This window comes from Eublepharis macularius, chromosome 5, assembly GCF_028583425.1.
Source record: "Eublepharis macularius isolate TG4126 chromosome 5, MPM_Emac_v1.0, whole genome shotgun sequence".
In the NCBI taxonomy this organism is placed as follows: Eukaryota; Metazoa; Chordata; class Lepidosauria; order Squamata; family Eublepharidae; genus Eublepharis; species Eublepharis macularius.
Window position 1 is genome coordinate 66,141,190 of NC_072794.1, and position 20,530 is coordinate 66,161,719.

General features: G+C 40.8%; 1 protein-coding gene across 2 annotated transcripts; it reads right to left on the minus strand.

Moving 5' to 3' along the window:
- Positions 1-3,114: 3,114 nt before the first annotated feature.
- LOC129329685 (interferon-induced protein 44-like) lies at positions 3,115-20,256 on the minus strand. 2 transcript variants are annotated; one of them, XM_054979227.1, is made up of 8 exons: positions 20,047-20,256; positions 16,957-17,461; positions 16,825-16,876; positions 12,011-12,206; positions 8,587-8,739; positions 7,359-7,530; positions 4,550-4,650; positions 3,115-3,516 (listed from the first exon to the last, which is right to left on the minus strand). In XM_054979227.1, exons 2-8 carry the CDS (start codon positions 17,453-17,455, stop codon positions 3,319-3,321), a joined length of 1,371 nt encoding a protein of 456 aa, XP_054835202.1. In that variant the 5' UTR covers positions 17,456-17,461; positions 20,047-20,256; the 3' UTR covers positions 3,115-3,318. The 2 variants fall into 2 exon arrangements, with proteins under 2 accessions (XP_054835202.1, XP_054835203.1); XM_054979228.1 differs by lacking the exon at positions 20,047-20,256 and adding an exon at positions 18,607-18,686.
- Between the last annotated feature and the right edge of the window lie 274 nt (positions 20,257-20,530).

Consider the following 20,530-nt stretch of genomic DNA (forward strand, 5'->3'; position numbering starts at 1 on the left):
GTAGCTGTGTTGGTCTGCAATTGAAGAGCAAGATCCAAGTCAATAGCACTTTAAAGAACAACTAGATTTCCATGGTGTGTGCTTTCAAAATTGAAAGCTACCTTCTCCAAGTTTAGTGTATACACTTGTGCCTCTCTCATTAGCCCATGATGTTTGACACACCTGGCCTTATGCCCAGTATCCCCACAATGCAAAAAGAGGACAAGCAAAAGTAGCCCTCGCACTGTGTAAGGCTGAGACTAAGCCGGTAACTTTAACTAAGAGAGTTTCAAACCTCTAGAAGACTTCTGGACTTCATTAAGTTTTCAGAGTAAAAAAAAATCTAAATAAATTAATTGTTAACTGCAGGAAGCTAAAATATATATATTACAGAAGTTTCCCCCCTAATTTTACTTGTAAAGAAAGTTGTAAGAAACAATATACCTACACTGATGCAGAGGAGTTAGCCGTGTTAGTCTGTGGTAGCAAAATCAAAAAGAGTCCAGTAGCACCTTTAAGACTAACCAATTTTATTGTAGCATAAGCTTTCGAGAATCAAGTTCTCTTCATCAGATGCCTGATACAGATACTGGCCAAATACAGAAGAGCAGGAGAGAGAAGAGAGGCGGCAATTAGGGGGGGGAGAGGGAGGGAGCAATCAAAACATTCCTTTGCTAGTATATGTAAACATCTCCTTTTGGTGTGTGTATCAGTTGGCTTCAAAGGAGTTTGCCCTGTTAGTTTGTAGCAGCCAAACAGCTAGACCATCCAATTCCAATGTAGTATGGGCCTTCGACAACCACAGCTCTCCCTGCCAGATGCATCTGACAAAGAGATCTGTGGTTCCCGAAAGCCCACACCAGGTGCCACTGAGCTCCCCCAGACCCCACCTCTGTAAAGGAAATCTGTTACCTGTGGTAATGTGATAACCATTCATAGTCCCTATTCAGTCCCAGCTTGACAGAGTCAAATTTGCATATGAATTCCAGTTCAGCAGCCTCCCGTTGGATTTTGTTTTTGAAAGGTTTCTGTTGAACTACAGTGACCTTTAAGTCTTTGATGGAATGTCCTGGTAGATTGAAGTGTTCTCCCACTGGTTTCTGGACGTTTCCATTTCTAATGTCAGATTTGTGTCCATTTATTCTTTTGCGTAGAGGTTGGCTGGTTTGTCCAATGTACAGAGCAGAAGGACATTGTTGGCACATGAGGGCATATATCAGATTGGAGGATGAGCAGCTGTAAGAGCCAGAGACAGTGTAGTTGATGCCATTGGGTCCTGTAATTGTATTCCCTGGGTAGATATAGGGGCAGAGCTGGCATCTGGGTCTGTTGCAGGGCCTGGTACCTGTGCTGGTGATTCTGCTGGCCGATTCATGATTGTAAGTGAGAAGTCATTTAAGATTGGGGGGCTGTCTGTAGGCAAGGAAACGTCTTCCACCCAGGGCTTCTGAGAGAGAGGTATCATTTTCCAGGATGGGTTGTAGCTCTACCTACACTGAATTCTCTCTCTAGATTTCACACATGAATATTTTTTTTAAACTTTTGAAACCTTCGTTCCCCTTCTCAACATATTCAAACTTTGGATTTTCCACAACCCAGTACCAAGTTCATTCACAGGTAAGGTTGCCAGGCTGAGCCAGCAGGAGAGTTGGAGGCAGGGACATGGGGTGAATGACATCAGTGACATCACCGATGTAGCTCTAGGGACTGCTGGAATCAGCAGAGTTTCTGCAGATTCCTAGAGTTATCCTTTTTCACTTCTGGGTTGTACCTGGAAGTGACACAGCAGTCCAGAGACCTACAGCATTTTTATTTTTATCCCACGGTCACTTGGAACAGTGCAACAAGCAATAGTAACACCCTGGCAGGAGGCCCCCTACCATAGGGCCTGGTAAGCCTATTCACAGGCAAACATAAACAAAACTTTGTAAGCAGTTGTGTGCAAACAGGCTACTGAATATAAGAATTAGTAGCATGGGTACGAATGCCAATCCTGAGTGGCATCAGAATGGACTGGGATTTCTTAAATCCTGTTCTCAAACCATATATAGGAAAACATCATTAAAACAAAACCATTATGCTTCTAGAGCTTCCTCCTCCAAAATTCTTTGGAGCAATAAAGATGCAATAATTCTCAAAGAAACATAGTACGGCCCAGTGAAAGATCTCTGCTGAGGGACATTCAATCCACCCACCCAGAGTATGGCCTGGAGAGAACATTGTTTAGCATTGAAAAGTTTACTGGGGGACCTTGGGGCCAGGCATTCCCTCACAGGGCTCTTATGAGGATAAAAAAGAAAAAGAAAGAACGATGTATGCCACTCCAAAGTTCTTGGAGAAAGCGTAGAACAAATATGCATCAGATAATGGAGGGGATGAGTCTACACCTCACTGGAATTACATATCCAGACTTCACATGGGGAATCCACTGCATAGTTTAAGAGCCGCTGATGTGTCATATTTAAATATGTTACAAAAATGGATGTCATTATATTATAGCTTCAGGTGAATTACTGTTTTGGTCAGCAGTAGATGAGCAAGGTTCAAGGCCAGTAGCATCTTAAAGACCAAAAAAGAGTTTCCAGGGTATAAGCTTTGGAGAGTCAAGCTCTCTTCATCAGATGCAAGTAGGAGTGGAGATCAGAGTCTTTTTATTCCAGTCAGAAGGTGGGAGGGATGTTGCAAAGAGAGAAGATAGGATTGGGAAGTACAATATGATACATAATTAGCTTGATTGAAGCAGGAGAGGAAATGCAGAAAATCAGCGTATGTAGGGAGAAAAGAATCCTATGTCCCAATACATCGGGGTGGGGGGGCGGTGTCCATTGTTCTGAATTTGTTAATGAATGTGAGATTGCTGAAACCGAGTTCATGTTTTGGAGTCTTACCACCCAATAGGAAATTTATTCATGTGGCACAATACACTTCTATGTCCTAGACTTCAGGACACTGTGACCACCCCAACAATCTGTGAATACATAAACTGGCCACTCCTGCTTAATGTATCACACTGAAAGGATTAACAGAAAATAATTCTAGTAATTTGTTTCAGCAAATAGCAGCTTTGGAAAAAGCAAAGATATTTGCAGACAGCCCTGGTTCCTAGTGGGAGAAACTAAAGAATCAAAATACTGAACAATTCAATGCTGTTTAATATTGCCTTACATTTTAAAATATATTTTCCTGAGAAACCACAGATAACTTTCAATATAATGCAGCAAAATAAAATGTGGACTAAGCAATTCTATAAAATTAGTAAAGCAGCATCAGGTCTGAGCATAATCAACCTGAAGACATCAAAAACAGAGACAAAACTAACTTAAGGCAGCAGAGTCATGGTTACTTGTACAATTCCAAATCAGAATTGTTGTCCAAAGGGACATTGTCAAGGAAGCTTTCAGCTAAGCGTAGCATTTGCCTCACTGCCATCAGTATGAGGATATCAGCATCAAACTTAATGTCCAGCTCCGAGGAATAATTTTTAACAGGAACTATCTGCGATAGAGGGATGCCAAGTCTTTCTGCTGTTAACTGCATCTGTGTAGGAAATAAAATATAGCTTGTTATTTCACTGTTTTCTTGCATTATTACCTCTCAAGGAAGTTAATCACAGTAGTGTTTGGCAAATGCTGTCAGAATTGAGCTATAGTAAGGCTCTTTGTAACTTGTACAGACCCTAATCTGCTACTTGCTTCACAAACTGGATCTTTTCCATATCTTTCCTATCAAAAGAGCAGGTACTTTCTGCTATAGATACGGAAGTCAAAAGAAGTTGGGAAATATTTGAAGCACATATACTGAAAACATCAGATGCAGAGCCATACATTTTTGTTTGACTCCTACCTTTTCGTTGTTGTAATATTCCAAACCCATTCTTAATATTCTTAATATATAAAAATACAACTATCTATAATTAAATACTTTCAGTTGAGTAGCTGAGCTGGTCTACAGTAGAAGAGCAAGATTCGAATCCATTAGCACCTTATTTATTTATGTCATTTATACTGAGACTCAAGGTGGATTACACAGTGTGAGATTAGTCAATATCAAAGACATTTCCATAAACAATGCCATAGAGTAAATAAACACAAGTTTAACAAGATTTTCAGGGCAAGAGCTTTCAAGAGTCACAGCTCCCTTTGCCCCTATCTGATTAACACATGTACATCACATTCAAATACAACAAAAAAGAGATACATGTACATCCTCACACATAACATACTGTTTCCATCACTGGAGGCTTTCCATGCAGAGAACCAATTAAATCTGACGTAGCCTGTATCAATCTCTAAGGCTCTGCACCCACCCCCAAAGAGAGTATACGCATCTTCCAGTCCTGAGATTCAGAATTACTGCTGAACACAACATGCAGTTGAAGGCATATAAATGTTTAGTTTGTGTGTATTCATCCCACAAGCAGCCTGCAAGAACACAGCTAAGTGATTAGTATTTATTTCATACAGCTCTGAGAATGAATGCAAAAGCATACTCAATGCAGGTATCAATACAGCCTAAGTGATTTTGCCCATTCAAGATTACTAAATTAATATCAAGAATAACAACATCTTACCTGCTTCTCAACAGGTTTACTTTTGTACACGTATGAAATATCTTCCTCAAGACAAGGACAAATTTCATCCACTTTAGTCATTATAACCAGCTGTGGCACACCTGTAGCAAGACAGTGGGTTATGCAAAGAGTTGTATAACACGATCAGTTAACTGCCAAGCTCTTGTGTTATGAATTAGTTTCATATTTTTGTTTAGCAAAGAACAAAAGAATCCAGTTCTTTTTAGGACCACTTATACCATTTCATCCCAATAATCTGTCAGTGATTGCGCCTAGGGTTTATAGATATAAATCTGGACATGCGTCTAAGAAAAATGAGAAACTTGACCTGACATACGCATTCTCCTTCTATACGATTGGAAGCAAATGGGTCAGACTGTGGATAGCAAGTGTATTTCCTTCTGTTGTAAAGAGGCTGAGGGAACAGGCCTTGAGGACGGGTGTGCCATGGTCCATCTAGCCTGTTGTTGCAGAGTCTGCCTCCAGGGCCAGAGGCAGAAAACATCCAGCAACTCTGAACCAATGACATTGAGGACAAATGCAGAAAAGAAACTATCTAGAAAAGTAAATTGGAACTTAATGTGGGCTCATTAGTTTTTCCTCAAGTCCAAGTAACGAGAGTGGGTAAGAACTCTGATCAAGGCTCCAACATCTTCAGATCATTTCCCTGGCCTCCAAAGCTGTTGTTGACCCCTTCTGGAGGAGAGAACCATGCAGGTTACCAATATGGGGCCTCTGTATTCCTCCTGCATGACTCATAGAAACAGAGAGGGATGTCAATGGGAAAATGGTGCTACAAAAAAAGGATTCAGTCTTCAGAGACTAGATTAAAATTTTATTCCTGACTTATTCAGATTTGATTCCTGCTTTTTGCATTTTTAAAAAATGGGATAGTCAATGCCATTTAATGGGAGTAGAAACAACTCCTTAAACATATTCCATTGTTCGGCCACAATATGGCTTAGATGTCAATACACTAAAGGGTCTATGGTTCAGGGGCAAAGTACACGCCTGTATGTACAAAACCTCAGGCTCAATCTGTAACATGTCCAGTTAAAGGATCTCAGGTAGCAGATGCCCGAGACCTTGGAGAGTCACAACCAGACAGAATATGATGGTGGTGGTGGTGCAGATGATGACAACTGCGCTTATATACCGTTCTAGACATATTAGTGCCCACCCAGAGTGGTGAACAGCGCAGTGTTATTATTAGCCCCACAATGCGGCTGGGGCTGAGAGGAGTGGCTTACTCAAGGCCACCTACTGAGCTCATGGGAGTAGTGGGATTCGAACCAGTAGAGTGCTGATTTGCAGCTGAACCACTTAAAAATAGAAGTTAATGTTTATAAAAATGTTGTACCATATGTTAAAAGTGGATAGACAGAACTTCTTTCTCTCCTAAAATACTAGAACAATTAAGTTCCCAATGAAATCATTGGGAAGTACATTTGGAGCAGACAAAAGTAAGTACTTCTTATACAATGTACAGTTCACTTGTGGAACTCACTACCACATGAGGTGGTAATGGCCATTAGAGCTTTAAAAGCCAAACTCATTAGCCAAATCCATGCAGAATTGGTCCATCAATAGCTATTAGCCATGATGGCTAAAAATCTCCATGTTCATAGAAACAGTATCAGTTACTGGGGCAAAGACAGAGGGAAGCATTTTGTCCCTGCGTTTGGGCCTTCTGGGGCCTTTGTGGAATGGGTTGTTGGGCAAGATGGACTGTTGGTATGATTCTCTTCTTATGTTATTGTGGGTAGGCAATATTTAGTTAGTTGGATCATTTGCGTGCTAGCTTCAGTTGCTGATATATTTACACAATATGCAATAATACCCCTAATCATCTAACTCTGGTTAAGCAGCCCATTACCGGTGGGAGTATTAAACTTTGGGTGGAATGTTAACACAAGATGTAAATCAAAAACCCATCAGCTCACAATATATGGATAGCATTCTGATACAGGTGAAGGGCCTTCTGTTTGAGAAGTGCTGGAGACTTGGTAACATTTTATCGATAATGCTTTTCATATTTCATGTCAAGAAACTGGCCTTAGACCATTTCTTGGCTTTTCAAATATTTGGTTCAGGCTTTTGGGGCAGTTTAGGCTATAGAAGGCCAGTCTCAGGAACATTATAGTCACTATGACATTCCAGTTCCCAGAGGGATACGGTGTGAGACAGAACTAAGGCACACAGGGGCAGATGAGATCATGGGAGGAAAAAGACTCACAGCTAGGGACCAGGAGGAAGTTTTGCACTCACCTTCCATCTCATTAGTGCAAGTGACCCTGGGTGAGAGTAAGTTGATCTGATTGTGAATTTCAGCTGCAGAGGAACATGGACACATATCCTAGTAATACCCACTGATTGGTCAAGCAGGATCAGGCCACGCTGCGGGCAGCCTGGCATAAAGCAAGGTCTTCATTGTAGTCTAAGTGCTTGTTGCAGCTAGTGGAATACCTGCAGCTTACCCACTGTTTTGTGTTCTAGACTTGATGACAACGATGAGAACTACTACCACTATTGTTATTGTTTATTTATAGTCTTGATTAGTAGTCAGAAAGGCTGGAGACTTTGTTCCTTGGTCTTCATGCTTAGGGTTAGCTAAGAGGGATTGGTAGTGGTTCCCCTACCCTGCGAGGCGAGGATTCTCCGCCCCCACCAGTAGAGTGTTTTGTTCGGGCTCCCACTTCAAATCCCTCTGAGAATTCAAGGGGCTGCTGTGACACTTCAGTTCTGTAACACTGGTTTATAGAAACATTTACGGATCAGGCAGTTTGAAACAGAAATATACAAAACTGACCTAGCAGATTTGCTTTACGTCGAATTTCTCTCAGCTTTGCCGCTAGATTTTCAGGAAGGATCTCCACCTTGGACCCATCAATTACAAATGCAACACAATGAATCTGGTCTTTCAGAGTCGGGTTCCTGATGTAGCCAGGCGCATTTGGATGTATGATGGAGGAGGGATTGAACTGAGAAGGAAACCAATAATAGCAACCATAATAAAAGTGCATAATAAGGTAGATAGGAGTGGTCAGTTAATTTTCCAGCATGACAAAGGAGCTGTGGTGCACGCTGAAGCCCAGATCAGTAAAAATCGCCCATTTTGCAATTTTCCAGTGTGGCAGGGGAGTAAGTAAGGAGGTAAGTATCCTGCTGCACCCCTTCATCGGCCCCTGGAGCCCCTGGCAACCCCACACACTGTTTTACCACTACAGTTATCTGAGTATTTAAAAACTGGTGCTTTTTGAAATCTAATAGAGGCCCACCTATTTTGCAATTTCCATTAAAAGATATTTCTTTTAGTATACCAAGATTTGAGTCCAGTGGTGCCTTAGAGAAACAAAAACAAAAACAGAAACAAAAACAAAATTTTCATAGTGTAAGCTTTTCAGAGTCAGAGCTTCCTTCTTCTTTAGTGTACTTTCCCCTTTGCTAATTTTGCACGATCCATGTATCTAGCAACTTATCTGGCCATGTAGTTGTGCAAGAATCTCATTATTTTTGTTCACATTAGCTAAGAACAAAGTACAATAGCCTTGCTACCAGTTGTTACAGAAAGAAGAAACATGTATCTACATTCCAATGTGCACATCTCATAGTGGCTCAAGAACTATGCATAGGAGACAGAATGAAAAACGCTACATTAAATAGCAGGATGCTACAGGATGGAACAGAGTTATAAGTCAAACATGTGAAAATGGATCCATGGGCAGGTCTCTCAATATGCAACCTCTTTGTGAGAGCAGGTTTCCATGTGGGTCCAATAATTTTCAACACATGCCTGCGAGCCACATAAAAAGAGAGAAGTTGGTGACGTGTGGAAGGAAAACACTGTAACCTCATAGTAAGCCATTTCCCAAAACACATTGCCTCTATCTCTACTTCGAAGAAGCCACCGGATGTGGCTACAGTGAGGATGAATACTGAATCAGAGGAATTATAAATACTTAAATTAGAAATATAAAACAAAAAGTCCTCAACAAACATCTTTGTCCAAAATAAAGTACAGAACTGATAGACCATACCTGGTACCTATCAGGAACATGTCCTTTTAATATGTTAGGCACTTCCTCAATTTCCAGTCCAGCTCCTTGTTTTTCTTCTAGTCCCATGGTGTCACAAAAAATGATGGGCACTGGATTTCCATCCCTTCCATATTTAATTTGATAGGTCCTATACTATTTTTTAAAAAAAGATATTGTATACATTAGGGTGGATTATTGTGTTTTTTCTTTCACTTCTTTAATCCCAGCCCCACTACATTATGTTGTTTTAGCAGAAATCTTTGCTGTTTGACACAAATAGTTATCAAATGTTATCATATTTTTTATCACGATACTGATTGACTGAATACTACTCATTTGCCTTGAGTCCCAGTGAAAAAGACAGACTATACATGAAAATAAGTATCTACTTATTTTTCTTTTGTATAAGCAACTGATATGTATCACCTATTGATTCGCATAAAAAACTTCCAACAAGTGAATCTGCTAAGTCCAGATTTGCTGTTGCAAGAACAGAGATCTAGAGGCCTGGGGGGAAAATGAGGAATTTTTGGTGGGATGGGAGTTTCAATTTTACTAAGAAAATACTGGGAAATTTGGGGGGACATTGAAAAAGACTCCTATGAATTTTTTCCCTTTGAAATGCATAAAAGTCCCTTCGTCTCAATGTGTCTTTTGGGCAGTACTGAAAAAAACTATGAACTGTCCCTCCTCCATTTCTCAAACGAATGAAATGCTTTTAAGATCATTCAGGAGCTTTTCCTTGTCAGTTTGGGATATTATAATTTGGGCTTCTCTAAATATGTGACCCTCATCTATGTTCACCACTAAGTCCAGCTATTAACTGTTATTCTGATTCACAGTTTAAAACCACATTTTTCATACCAAAACAGTTCCTAGGTGTGTAGTGGGTGTGTTTGTATATGCACGTGTGTGCATTTGTGTGAGAATTGCAAAAAAATGTATTCAATGCGAATTCCTGTTAATATTTTAAATTAACATCAAAATGACAAGTTCAATGGCAGAAAAAAGGAAACCAATCCTGGAAGTCAGCACCAAACACCTTCTTAAGACTGTATGCGATTAAAGGTATTTGAACTGACCTTCTTAAGAAAATCAATTTTTCATAATGTGTGAATAAGCTGCATAGCACTGATTCCAGTAAGATCACAAGACCATGCGGATCATAATAACTAAACATGTGAATCATAAGAACTTACCTTTTTTTCCTACTCTTCCCCTCTTGGTTTTGGTTACTAACGTTGTTTTTAAAAACCCCAGCAAGTCTAAGTAATGGATCCCTTTATCCTCAAATTTGATGAATTAAAATAATTCTAAAAGTGAATCAAGCATGCTGCAGAAGCCACACAGATTCTTTCTTAGAAAAACTTATTCTGTATGTTTATCCATTATAACCTTTAAAATTCCTCCAACATAGAAGTTAAAATCACAACTCTGTAATTTCATTGATTCTTCTAGAATCCTTTTTAAAAACTCATTGTATGAATTATCAAACTTCTGAGAAGGCTGACCTTAATGATAATCTATTTAACCTGGATTTAAGGTCCAACTATTTCACATTTTAATTATAAAGGCTTCTTAGGGGGATGAAATCTAAACTCATTAACTTTTAATTTGTCAGTTAATTTGAGAACTTAATTTTTTTCTGTATAATTTACAATGCAATTCTACGCAGAGTTACTATAATCTAGGTGCATGGCAATAAATGGGCTTAGAGTAGAATAATTTTGCACAGATTTACAAATAGTTTTTTTCAGATACTCTCCATGAAAGCAATGGTTCAAGTGGGGCATTTCTCCAATTTCCTCTGCAACTCCCTTGCAAAAAAAACCAGTAAAAACCATCAAGCAGGAACAAAAGGATGTAATAATACTGCTGAAATTAGTGGGTTTGAGACAGAAATTTTATGTACTGTTAAAAGTATTTATATCCCACCTCTCTTCTAAAACTCATGGGATCTTTATTAAATACACAGTTTTGTGGAGCCATTTATATTACAATAAAATCAATAATTCTCTGGATTCTCGACCAAACTGAATGCATTTGCATAATTCCATAATTTTGATTCTTTTATAAATAAGTACAATGGGTGGAATGGGACTGGCATTTGCAGAACAACAGTGCAATCCTATGGAGAGTTACTCCAGTCTAAGCCCATTGACTTCAATGGGCTTAGACTGGAGTAACTCCTCATAGGATTGCACTGCAAGTTAAGAGCTCTGGGATGCTCAACCTTGCTATTTGAAAAGCATGCTGGTGTAGTGGCCAAGAGTGCCTTCTGTCATCAAGTTCAACAATTCTCACCCTTCTTAGAATCAGCTGATCTGACCATGCTGATCTACATTTTTATAATCTCATGGTTAGATTACAGCAATGCATTCTTTGTTAGGATGCCCTTGAAAACAACCTGGAAACTTCAACTGGTTCAGAATGTAGCAGCTTGATTACTGTCAGGGGCTAGCCAATGGGAACATTTATCTGTCATCTTAAAACATTGACTGCCATTGTGTCCAAGCCCATATTCACAATGCTGGTCATGACCTTTAAAGCCATCCATGGTCTAGCATTCAAATATTTAAAGGACCATCTCCTCACATATATGTGCCAACTAATTTCCACAAGCTGAAACCTACTGGCTGCTTCCCTACTTAAGGTAGCCCAGGCGGAATCAACCTGAGTCTGTGCCTTCTCCACTGGAGCCCCACTTTGTGGAATGGCATCCCTGAGAAGGTGAGGGAACACAGACTTTACACATTTTTAGGAAACCATTTTATTTACAGTGTTTTTGGATTGGGTATAAACTGCAGGTTTCTCTTGAGGGATGGGTTTATTTGGAGTTTTATTTTGTTGGTTTTAAATCACGTTTTTTTTATTATGATTTGTAAACTGGCTTGAGCCATGAGAAAAGGCAAGATATAAATATTTTAATGAATATATAGGAAAAACCAGTTGAAATGGAGAAGAGAACCATGTAGGCCACCCAAAGATCCTTGAGTAGGATAAAAATTTATTAAGTAGATTTCACCTCTAAGGGAAAAAAATCAAGTATCCTGTTAATGATACTGAGACAAACAGTGCAATCCTAAGCAGAGTTACTCTAGTATAAGGCCATTGATTTAACTCTGTTTAGGATTGCACTGAAAGATACTAAGGTCACATCTTAGAAGCACAGAATGAAACTGAATAATCTTTAGACTTCTATTATGATTTTAGGTAGTTGGGAGATTATGGACAACTGATTAATCTGACAGGATGATGATAGGATAGTTGAGGTGAAATGGTTAGTACTGTCAAAAGCTACAATAATTAAGATCTGATCAAGAAAAATATTTGAATTTGAAACATCACCAAAAAGAGCATTTTTTAAAAAAATATCAAATGGTTGAACGCATTTTAATTTTAAAATTTACCAGCATATAGCTACCTGCATAGTCACACTTGTGGAATCTGATCCTGCTATGGCTTGGCTTGTCACATAACCCCGAAATGCAGAATTCACAGAGTTGAAAAAGCTGGATTTGCCAGCTCCAATTGGCCCAAGAATCAGAACTCGGAATTGTGGCACTGAATTCAGGTAAGGCTTGTAAGTTCTTATTTCTTCCATCAATTTCTCTCTTTCCCTGTTAAATATTTTAAAAGAACTGCATACATTTATCTCACAACAGAGCCAAATACATACATAACACACACCTCTGCATGTGTGTGTCCTCCATGTACCCCAGTAGAACAGTAATATATAATCTAAGATACAGTAGTCCTTAACAAAGAACTGTTAATTTACAAAAACTGTGTATTAGTTTTAGGGTTTAACTAGATGTCACAACTGGTGATCCATGATAGCTCTCCCCTACTACTTTTAAACTACCAAATATCAGTTGCAGGAAATGAATAATTTGGAACTGAAAAGAATAATTGGGATGGGGTCCACAGCAGGAGAGAACATTTTTTTGCAAGGGGTAATCATTTCCCCTGCATGGAAAACACATAGTAACATAAGGAAACCTGTATATTTCATGAGGCAAACAGCAGCAGTGGGGGAGCAGGGGAGGGACTCAATTTGTGAAAATGACTCAGGAAGAAAGGGTTACGTCCTCACTCGCCTCCTGCCAGTATTTGCCGTTTAGATTGACCAGTTAATTCCTGATCATCTTTTGAACCTACCTCCTTAGATGAAAGCAGAAATTGGCTATTCCACTAAGCAGTATATACATCTTGCTGATCCCCAATGCTGCAAAACTTACCATAAATCACACTACTGGGGGGGGGGGACAGTAAAACACAACCAGAAGCATTGGCTTTACAGCTACTGTAGTTTATGTGTGGGGATTTTGTTTGTCACTGCTACTTATTCTCATTGGCTACTTGTTTTCAAAATCAAAAAGAGTCCAGTAGCACCTTTAAGACTAACCAATTTTATTGTAGCATAAGCTTTCGAGAATCAAGTTCTCTTCGTCAGATGTATAGTACAGAAACTGGTCAAATATAGAAGAGGAGGGGAGGAGAGAGAAGATGCAGTTAGGGGGGGAGAGGGAGGGTGCAACCAAAACATTCCTTTGCTAGTAAATGTAAACATCTCCTTTTGGTGTCCTTTTGGGGTCAGTTGGCTTGGGTGAGGCTTCAAAGGAGTTTGCCCTGTTAGTTTGCAGCAGTAAAACAGCTAGACCATCCAATTCCTATGTAGTATAAGCCTTCAATAACCACAGCTCTCCCCGTCAGATGCATCTGACAAAGAGAACTGTGATCCTCGAAAGCCCACGCCAGAGAAACTATTTATTGCACTCTATTCACTGAATTACAGAACAAGAAGGAGAAGAAATTCTCAAAACTCCTGCATGTAACAGGGAGAAAAAACACTCTGGATCCACCAAGCAACATCATTAATCTCTCCAGCCACAAACTGAGCCCAGCAGAGGAATCTGTCCTCTCACGTGGACTATCTTTTTGCCCAGCCAGACCCATACAAACCATACAACTTTGTGGAGACCTGGAGGCCTATTTTAGACGTCTAAGACTGAAAGAATTCTTCGACTACTCTGCTGAACGAAACGATGAACAAAGCACTGAACAGACACCATCACAGCAGCAAGCACCCCCCCCCAACCCAGCAATACACAATCATCATTACAAAACTCCAGAAAAAAGAATTCCACATGGATACCCCCTGAGGGCCGCAACTCCTCATTGGACTTTTACATTGAATGCTTCCGTCGACGTACTCAGGCTGAGATAATTGACAAACAACAACACCTAAAGCAGAACCTCAGCCATGCAGAAAGAGAGGCCATAAACAGCCTCCAAAATAATTCTGACATCGTAATCAAGGAAGCTGACAAAGGCGGAGCAGTTGTCATCATGGACAAACATAACTACATACAAGAAGCAGAAAGACAACTCTCCAACACAACATTCTATAAAATACTACCTTCTGACCCCACGGAGCAATACAAAAGGGAACTCAATAAAATATTAAAAACACTCCCCATGGACATACAAGAATGCATCCATACGGATACACCCCAGGAACCACGACCAGGAAGATTCTACCTACTACCCAAAATCCACAAACCAGGTAACCCAGGACGCCCCATTGTTTCAGGAATAGGCACTATCACAGTAGGAGTCTCAGGATACATGGACCCTACCCTCAGGCCCTATGCCACCAGCACACCCAGCTATTTACGGGACACCACTGACTTCCTCAGGAAAATACAGTCCATTGACAACCTACCAGATGACACCATCCTAGCAACCATGGATGTGGAGGCCCTGTACACCAATATCCCACATGCAGATGGACTGCAAGCCATACGGAATATTATCCCGGACAAAACCACAGCATACCTCGCCACTGAACTTTGTCACTTCATGCTCACTCACAATTACTTCAAATTTGGTGACAACTTATATCTACAGGTTAATGGCACAGCCATGGGCACACACATGGCACCACAATATGCTAACATATTCATGGTGGACTTGGAACAACGCTTCCTCAGCTCCCATCCACTGGAACCACTACTATACTTAAGATTCCTGGATGACATCTTCATCATTTGGACCCATGGGAAGGAAGCCCTTGAGAGATTTCATCAGGACTTCAATAACTTTCACCCTACTATCAACCTAAGCCTGGACCACTCTACACAACAGGTACTCTTCCTGGACACCACTGTACAACTACATAATGGACGAATAAATACCACCTTATACCGGAAACCAACAGACCGATACTCATATCTACATGCCTCCAGCTACCACCCTAAACATACCACTCGGTCTATTGTCTACAGCCAAGCCTTACGTTACAACCATATCTGCTCCAATGCTCTCAACCGAGACTCACACTTAAAGAGATTTACAACAAGCATTTTTGAGACTACAGTACCCACCAAATGAAGTGAAGAAATAAATCAACAGGGCCAGACTAGTACCCAGAAACAGTCTGCTCCAGGACAAACCTAAAGGAACTAACAACAGAACACCACTGGTTGTCACCTATAGCTCCCAGCTCAAACCCATCCAACGTATCATCAGTGAGCTACAACCCATCCTGGAAAATGATACCTCTCTCTCAGAAGCCCTGGGTGGAACACCTTTCCTTGCCTACAGACAGCCCCCCAACCTTAAACGACTTCCCACCCACAATCATGAATCGGCCAGCAGAGTCACCAGCACAGGTACCAGGCCCTGCAACAGACGCAAGCTCTGCCCCTATATCTACCCAGGGAATACAATTACAGGACCCAATGGCATCAACTACACTGTCTCTGGCTCTTACAGCTGCTCATCCTCCAATCTGATATATGCCCTCATGTGCCAACGATGTCCTTCTGCTCTGTACATTGGACAAACCAGCCAACCTCTATGCAAAAGAATAAATGGACACAAATCTGACATTAGAAATGGAAACGTCCAAAAACCAGTGGGAGAACACTTCAATCTACCAGGACATTCCATCAAAGACTTAAAGGTCGCTGTAGTTCAACAGAAACCTTTCAAAAACAAAATCCAATGGGAGGCTGCTGAATTGGAATTCATATGTAAATTTGACTCTGTCAAGCTGGGACTGAATAGGGACTATGAATGGTTATCACATTATCACAGGTAACAGATTTCCTTTACAGAGGCGGGGTCTGGGGGAGCCCAGTGGCGCCTGGCGTGGGCTTTCGGGGACCACAGTTCTTTTTGTCAGATGCACCTGACGGGGAGAGCTGTGGTTATTGAAGGCTTATACTACATAGGAATTGGATGGTCTAGCTGTTTTACTGCTGCAAACTAACAGAGCAAACTCCTTTGAAGCCTCACCCAAGCCAACTGACCCCAAAAGGACACCAAAAGGAGATGTTTACATTTACTAGCAAAGGAATGTTTTGGTTGCACCCTCCCTCTCCCCCCCTAACTGCATCTTCTCTCTCCTCCCCTCCTCTTCTATATTTGACCAGTTTCTGTACTATACATCTGACGAAGAGAACTTGATTCTCGAAAGCTTATGCTACAATAAAATTGGTTAGTCTTAAAGGTGCTACTGGACTTTTTGATTTTGCTACTACAGACTAACACGGCTAACTCCTCTGGATCTATGACCATGGAAAGCATTGTTTTCAAAAATAAGTGCTGCCCGGCTGTATTTATAAACAACAACAAAAACATTCAATTTATATACCGCCCTTCAGGACAACTTAATGCCCACTCAGAGCGGTTTACAACGTATGTTATTATTATCCCCACAACAAATACCCTGTGAGGTGGATTGGCCTGAGAGAGCTTCTAGAAGCTATGACTAACTCAAGGTCACCCAGTTGGCTTCAAGTGGAGGAGTGGGAAATCAAACCTGGCCATAAAGCATATGGTATCAGGCAGTAACAGAGGGCTGAACTAGATGAATGAAAGTTTAACCCTCTCTTCTCATGCCTAGTCTACAATCTAAACCACCCCTACAATTAGCTACAGTTTATGGAGAGCTACAATTAGCTCTCCATAAGGGGTAAAGACTGGCAGAAGTGACTGAATCTTTCTTTTCTTCTATGCAGATCTAACTGTAGGTTCAGACAGGTGTTTAAATCATGAAACAGGCACAGACAGAAAGGATCAAATACTCTCTTACTCCACAACCCATAATCTTCTAAACACCTATCTGGGGCCCCCACCTAGTTTTTAAAAACACCCACAGAAAATCTTAATTACAAATCTTTTTGATTTATCATCTGGTCCAAATATATGCTGAAGCAGTTAACCTACCCAAGTGTCCATCCAATCTTCCTCCATGGAACCTCCATAAAATCTCCAACATCTATGAAAAAAATAGACTGTAGTGACAATACAAAGAAGCTGACTTGAACAAGAAGACATTTTCTTTCCTTTTCAGCTTACCTTCAACACGATAGACTTCACATTCTATAAGGACCTGGTCATTCCCATGTAAATCTTCAGCATGGAAAGTGTAGGAGGCAACATCCGTGTTTGTGGCAACTGCCGCTTTGTTTTCTGACAACAGCACAAGTGAGCCAGCTCCAAAATAAGGACCATATTCACCGTTGTCATACACAGCCTCTTTGGCAATTTTGACTGGGATTTTTAGTGGGCTGGATTCATTCTCTTTCCCTTTCAACCGAAAGAGAAAAGCTTTGTCATCATTTAGATATGCCCCAGATGAACTGTAACTCTGAACAGTAAAGCCTCCAAAAATATAACCGTTTGCATTGTATGCCACTGCCACAGTCGGGCCTTGTCGGTTGCATATGTAATGGAATGTGTTAATATTGAAGTCATGAACAGAGGCCTTATAGAGAAGGCTTATGTGCTTGCTTCCCAAGAGACGCAGCAATAGTGTTTTCTCCTGAGGGGTCAATCGGGATTTGACATTAGCCATTCTGATCTGAAAAGAGAGGTTGCAAAGATGTCCTGTCAGGTTTTATATACGCACAGTTTGGATTTTCATTTCAACATCAACTACGGGATTTAGTTTCATATCAGGTTTATACAATGATCATTGAAATGTCCTTCATAAGGACAGCTGTGGGGGAAATAAGGAAAGATCAGCTCTATGCATTCACTACCTATCCTGTTACACTACTTCTAAGGTACTCGGGGCAGCATTAATGGTTTTCTCTCAACATTATCCTCCCAACAACCCAGTCAAGTAGGTTATGAAAAAAGAGCCCAATTGGCTCACCAGGTCACCTATTGAGCTTCAAGGAGATTTTAAACCCAGGTCCCACTGTACACCAGACAGTCTTATTATTACATTACACTGCCATTATCGGTTGCAAGAAGCCATACTATTTTTTATCAAGGTTAGTGGGATGATTTTGCCCATGCTGCAATATTGCCCACAAGAGCTCTGTTTTATTTTTATACACTAGTGAATAGAATAGTAGTTACCCCATTGGGCTAAGACAAAGGAGATCAGGATTCAATTCAGCAGTGACACTTGGAATATTGGGAGGATAAAAGGGGGATGTGAGATAAACATGTAATAAAATAAATGAATAATGAATATAGAAGATAGCTGAAGAAGGTACTTGAGGTGGATGCTAATCTTCCAATACCAGATTTTCCTTCCTCCAAACTTCTAGGATTGTAGCTGATTTTCAATGTCTCACAGAACTCAAAGAAAGCCACAGAAAAGAGTGCTGTGATGTATCTGTTTCATCCCTTGGTTTATACCACGTTCCACTGGGTGTGTGAGCAGAGCTTAGAAAAATGGCTTTTATTATATCAATGTGTGATCAAAGCCAGATTTCTACAACCCTTTACAGCTCTTGCAGAGGCAGAAGAGAGACAAATGTGCTATCATATTAAAGTAGAGAACATGGAGAAAAATAGTGGGTTTGATTATTTAAAAAATCAGATACATTATACAAACTAGGGATACCCTGAGGTGCATTCAGTCTTTGAAACTTTCCTAGTTATTAACCATAAGATCTATGGTTTAAGTTAACTACAGTAGCCCTCCCTTGCAGATGAGTTTCTGGAATATTTATTAATCCAACCTCAGAAATTTAAAAGTTGTTTACGCACAAGGTTGTCTGTTGTCAGTGGAAGTGGATTCAATACAGAAGGAAGGACACCATACTATTCAAGGGTTGGCCACCTGCTAAGACTCCGGACTGGTTCCTACTTTTTCACTAGTGCTAGAGGAAACTGACTGCCAAAGAACCTCTGCTGGGGATAATGGGACCAGAGTAGACAAAACGCCACAAAGGATGGTGCTGCAGTAAGGAGGGGAAACTGGTAAGCACCACTTTCTGACTAATGGATCCAACGCTGTGTGTATGAATACTGTGCATATCAAACAGGTATATGAACAGCATGTCTGTAAATAAATAAAAGACAAAGACACCAGAGGAATTAAATTGAAAATATACCACATTCACAAATTTAGGCAAATTTTCACTAGAATCCATATCCATGACATTAGTAGTAGCAGTTTTGAATTAACACTGATCCCAACATCCTAGTTACAAGAAAGTACATGAGGAGGGGAGGGAGCATAGTTATAGCTGGATCCTATCAGAACTTGTAAGCTAAGCTTCTCCCATCAGTACCTGGATGGGAGACCACCAAGGCCATCTCTGCTTTCACTTTCCCAGCCTCTTGCTGGGGTTGCCATAAGTGAGTTGTGCTTGAACAACACTTTACACACAAAGAAGTACATGAACCATAGATTTGAGGATGCTGGTGAGCATGGGAACTTCAGTCATGAGTGCAACCTTAAAGCCCTAGAATATGCACCAAGAAATCTGCCACATAATGAAGATAAACAGGAAGACTACACCCTTACATAGCCAATAGGGCCAGTGAATGGTGGGGCTTACTTTTGAGGAATACACATAGAATAGAGCTGTCTCTTTGTAAACTGTGTTAAGTTGCTTTGTTATTGCTGCTGTTTAGTACTTAGTGCCAATCAGTCAAAGATAAAGGCGGTGAATCATCATAAACCAAAGTGAAACTTAGAACAGGAAAGGGGGGCTTAAAATTATCTTACATGGTGAACTTTTAAAAATAATGCCTGGTATATATGCATCACAACAGCACTTAACTATCTCCCTTAGGTCCTAAAGATAACAATGCGGGGCTAGTTTGAAACAATTATTCTATTACGTTAAACTGCGCTGGGATTTTTTTTTAAGCAATCCGCCAAAAGGCAGCCCCTAAACTGCACTGCTGGAATACGAGTGCTAACAGGAAGCCGCGCAATACCTGACAAGTTCTATTTTATGAACTTATGAACCAAGAGCGGGCGGTTTGGATCCCGACCTATATACATTCATTGCCAGGGGCAAATAACAGTCCAGCAGCAAGGGCAGGGGAGCGGCTGAGGGCAACATCGCAGAGGGTAGCTTCGCACTCCCGAACGCAAGTGGGGTCCGGCGCCCCGGCTTTTCAAAAGGGCCAGGGAAAGAACTTGGGAGGTCCTGACCCAAGGCTCCCCGCGTCGCCTTTTTTCGGGATACTTACTTCTCGCTGCCCTTCTCGATGTGGTCCCTGGTGGATCTCGCTCTCCGTTGTAAGGCAGAAGCGAAAGCGAAATGAAGACCTGTTCCGAGAGCCCTCGGTTTGAGGAAATGTTCTCACACACAAACGGAAAGGGGAGGGGGGTAAGACATAGGATTGGAAATTCCCAAACGTTTCAAGAAAGGGCCCGGCAAGATTTGCTGCTTGCAAAGTGTTTCCTGTAACTGTCCGCATTTAAAAAAAAAAAAAAAGACTGCTTCGCTTTCACTTTCTCTTTCTGCTTTTCCAGAGCGCTTCTCTCTTTTTTTAACAGCTTATATAATAGACTGTTTAGTTTACATATACGGCTGTGTTCAGCTATAAAAGCAACGCTATCTCTCCCTATGATCGCACAAACTTGAGTTCTGCGTCTTGCTTCATTCGAGCAAGAGTCCCCAGTAAGAGCGCATGGGGCTTCACCCTGAGAGTAGCTTCAGCTGAAAAAGGC

What these genes read in the sequence shown, in the direction of transcription:
- LOC129329685 (XM_054979227.1), bottom strand. Translation starts at nt 17,455, where the DNA reads ATGGCTAATGTCAAATCCCGATTGACCCCTCAGGAGAAAACACTATTG. An exon ending in CCACAAGTGTGACTATGCAG is followed by an intron (nt 8,740 to 12,010) that starts GTAGCTATATGC and finishes TTTAAAAAATAG; the next exon opens with TATAGGACCTATCAAATTAA. An exon ending in ACGTAAAGCAAATCTGCTAG is followed by an intron (nt 4,651 to 7,358) that starts GTCAGTTTTGTA and finishes GTCTTGCTACAG; the next exon opens with GTGTGCCACAGCTGGTTATA.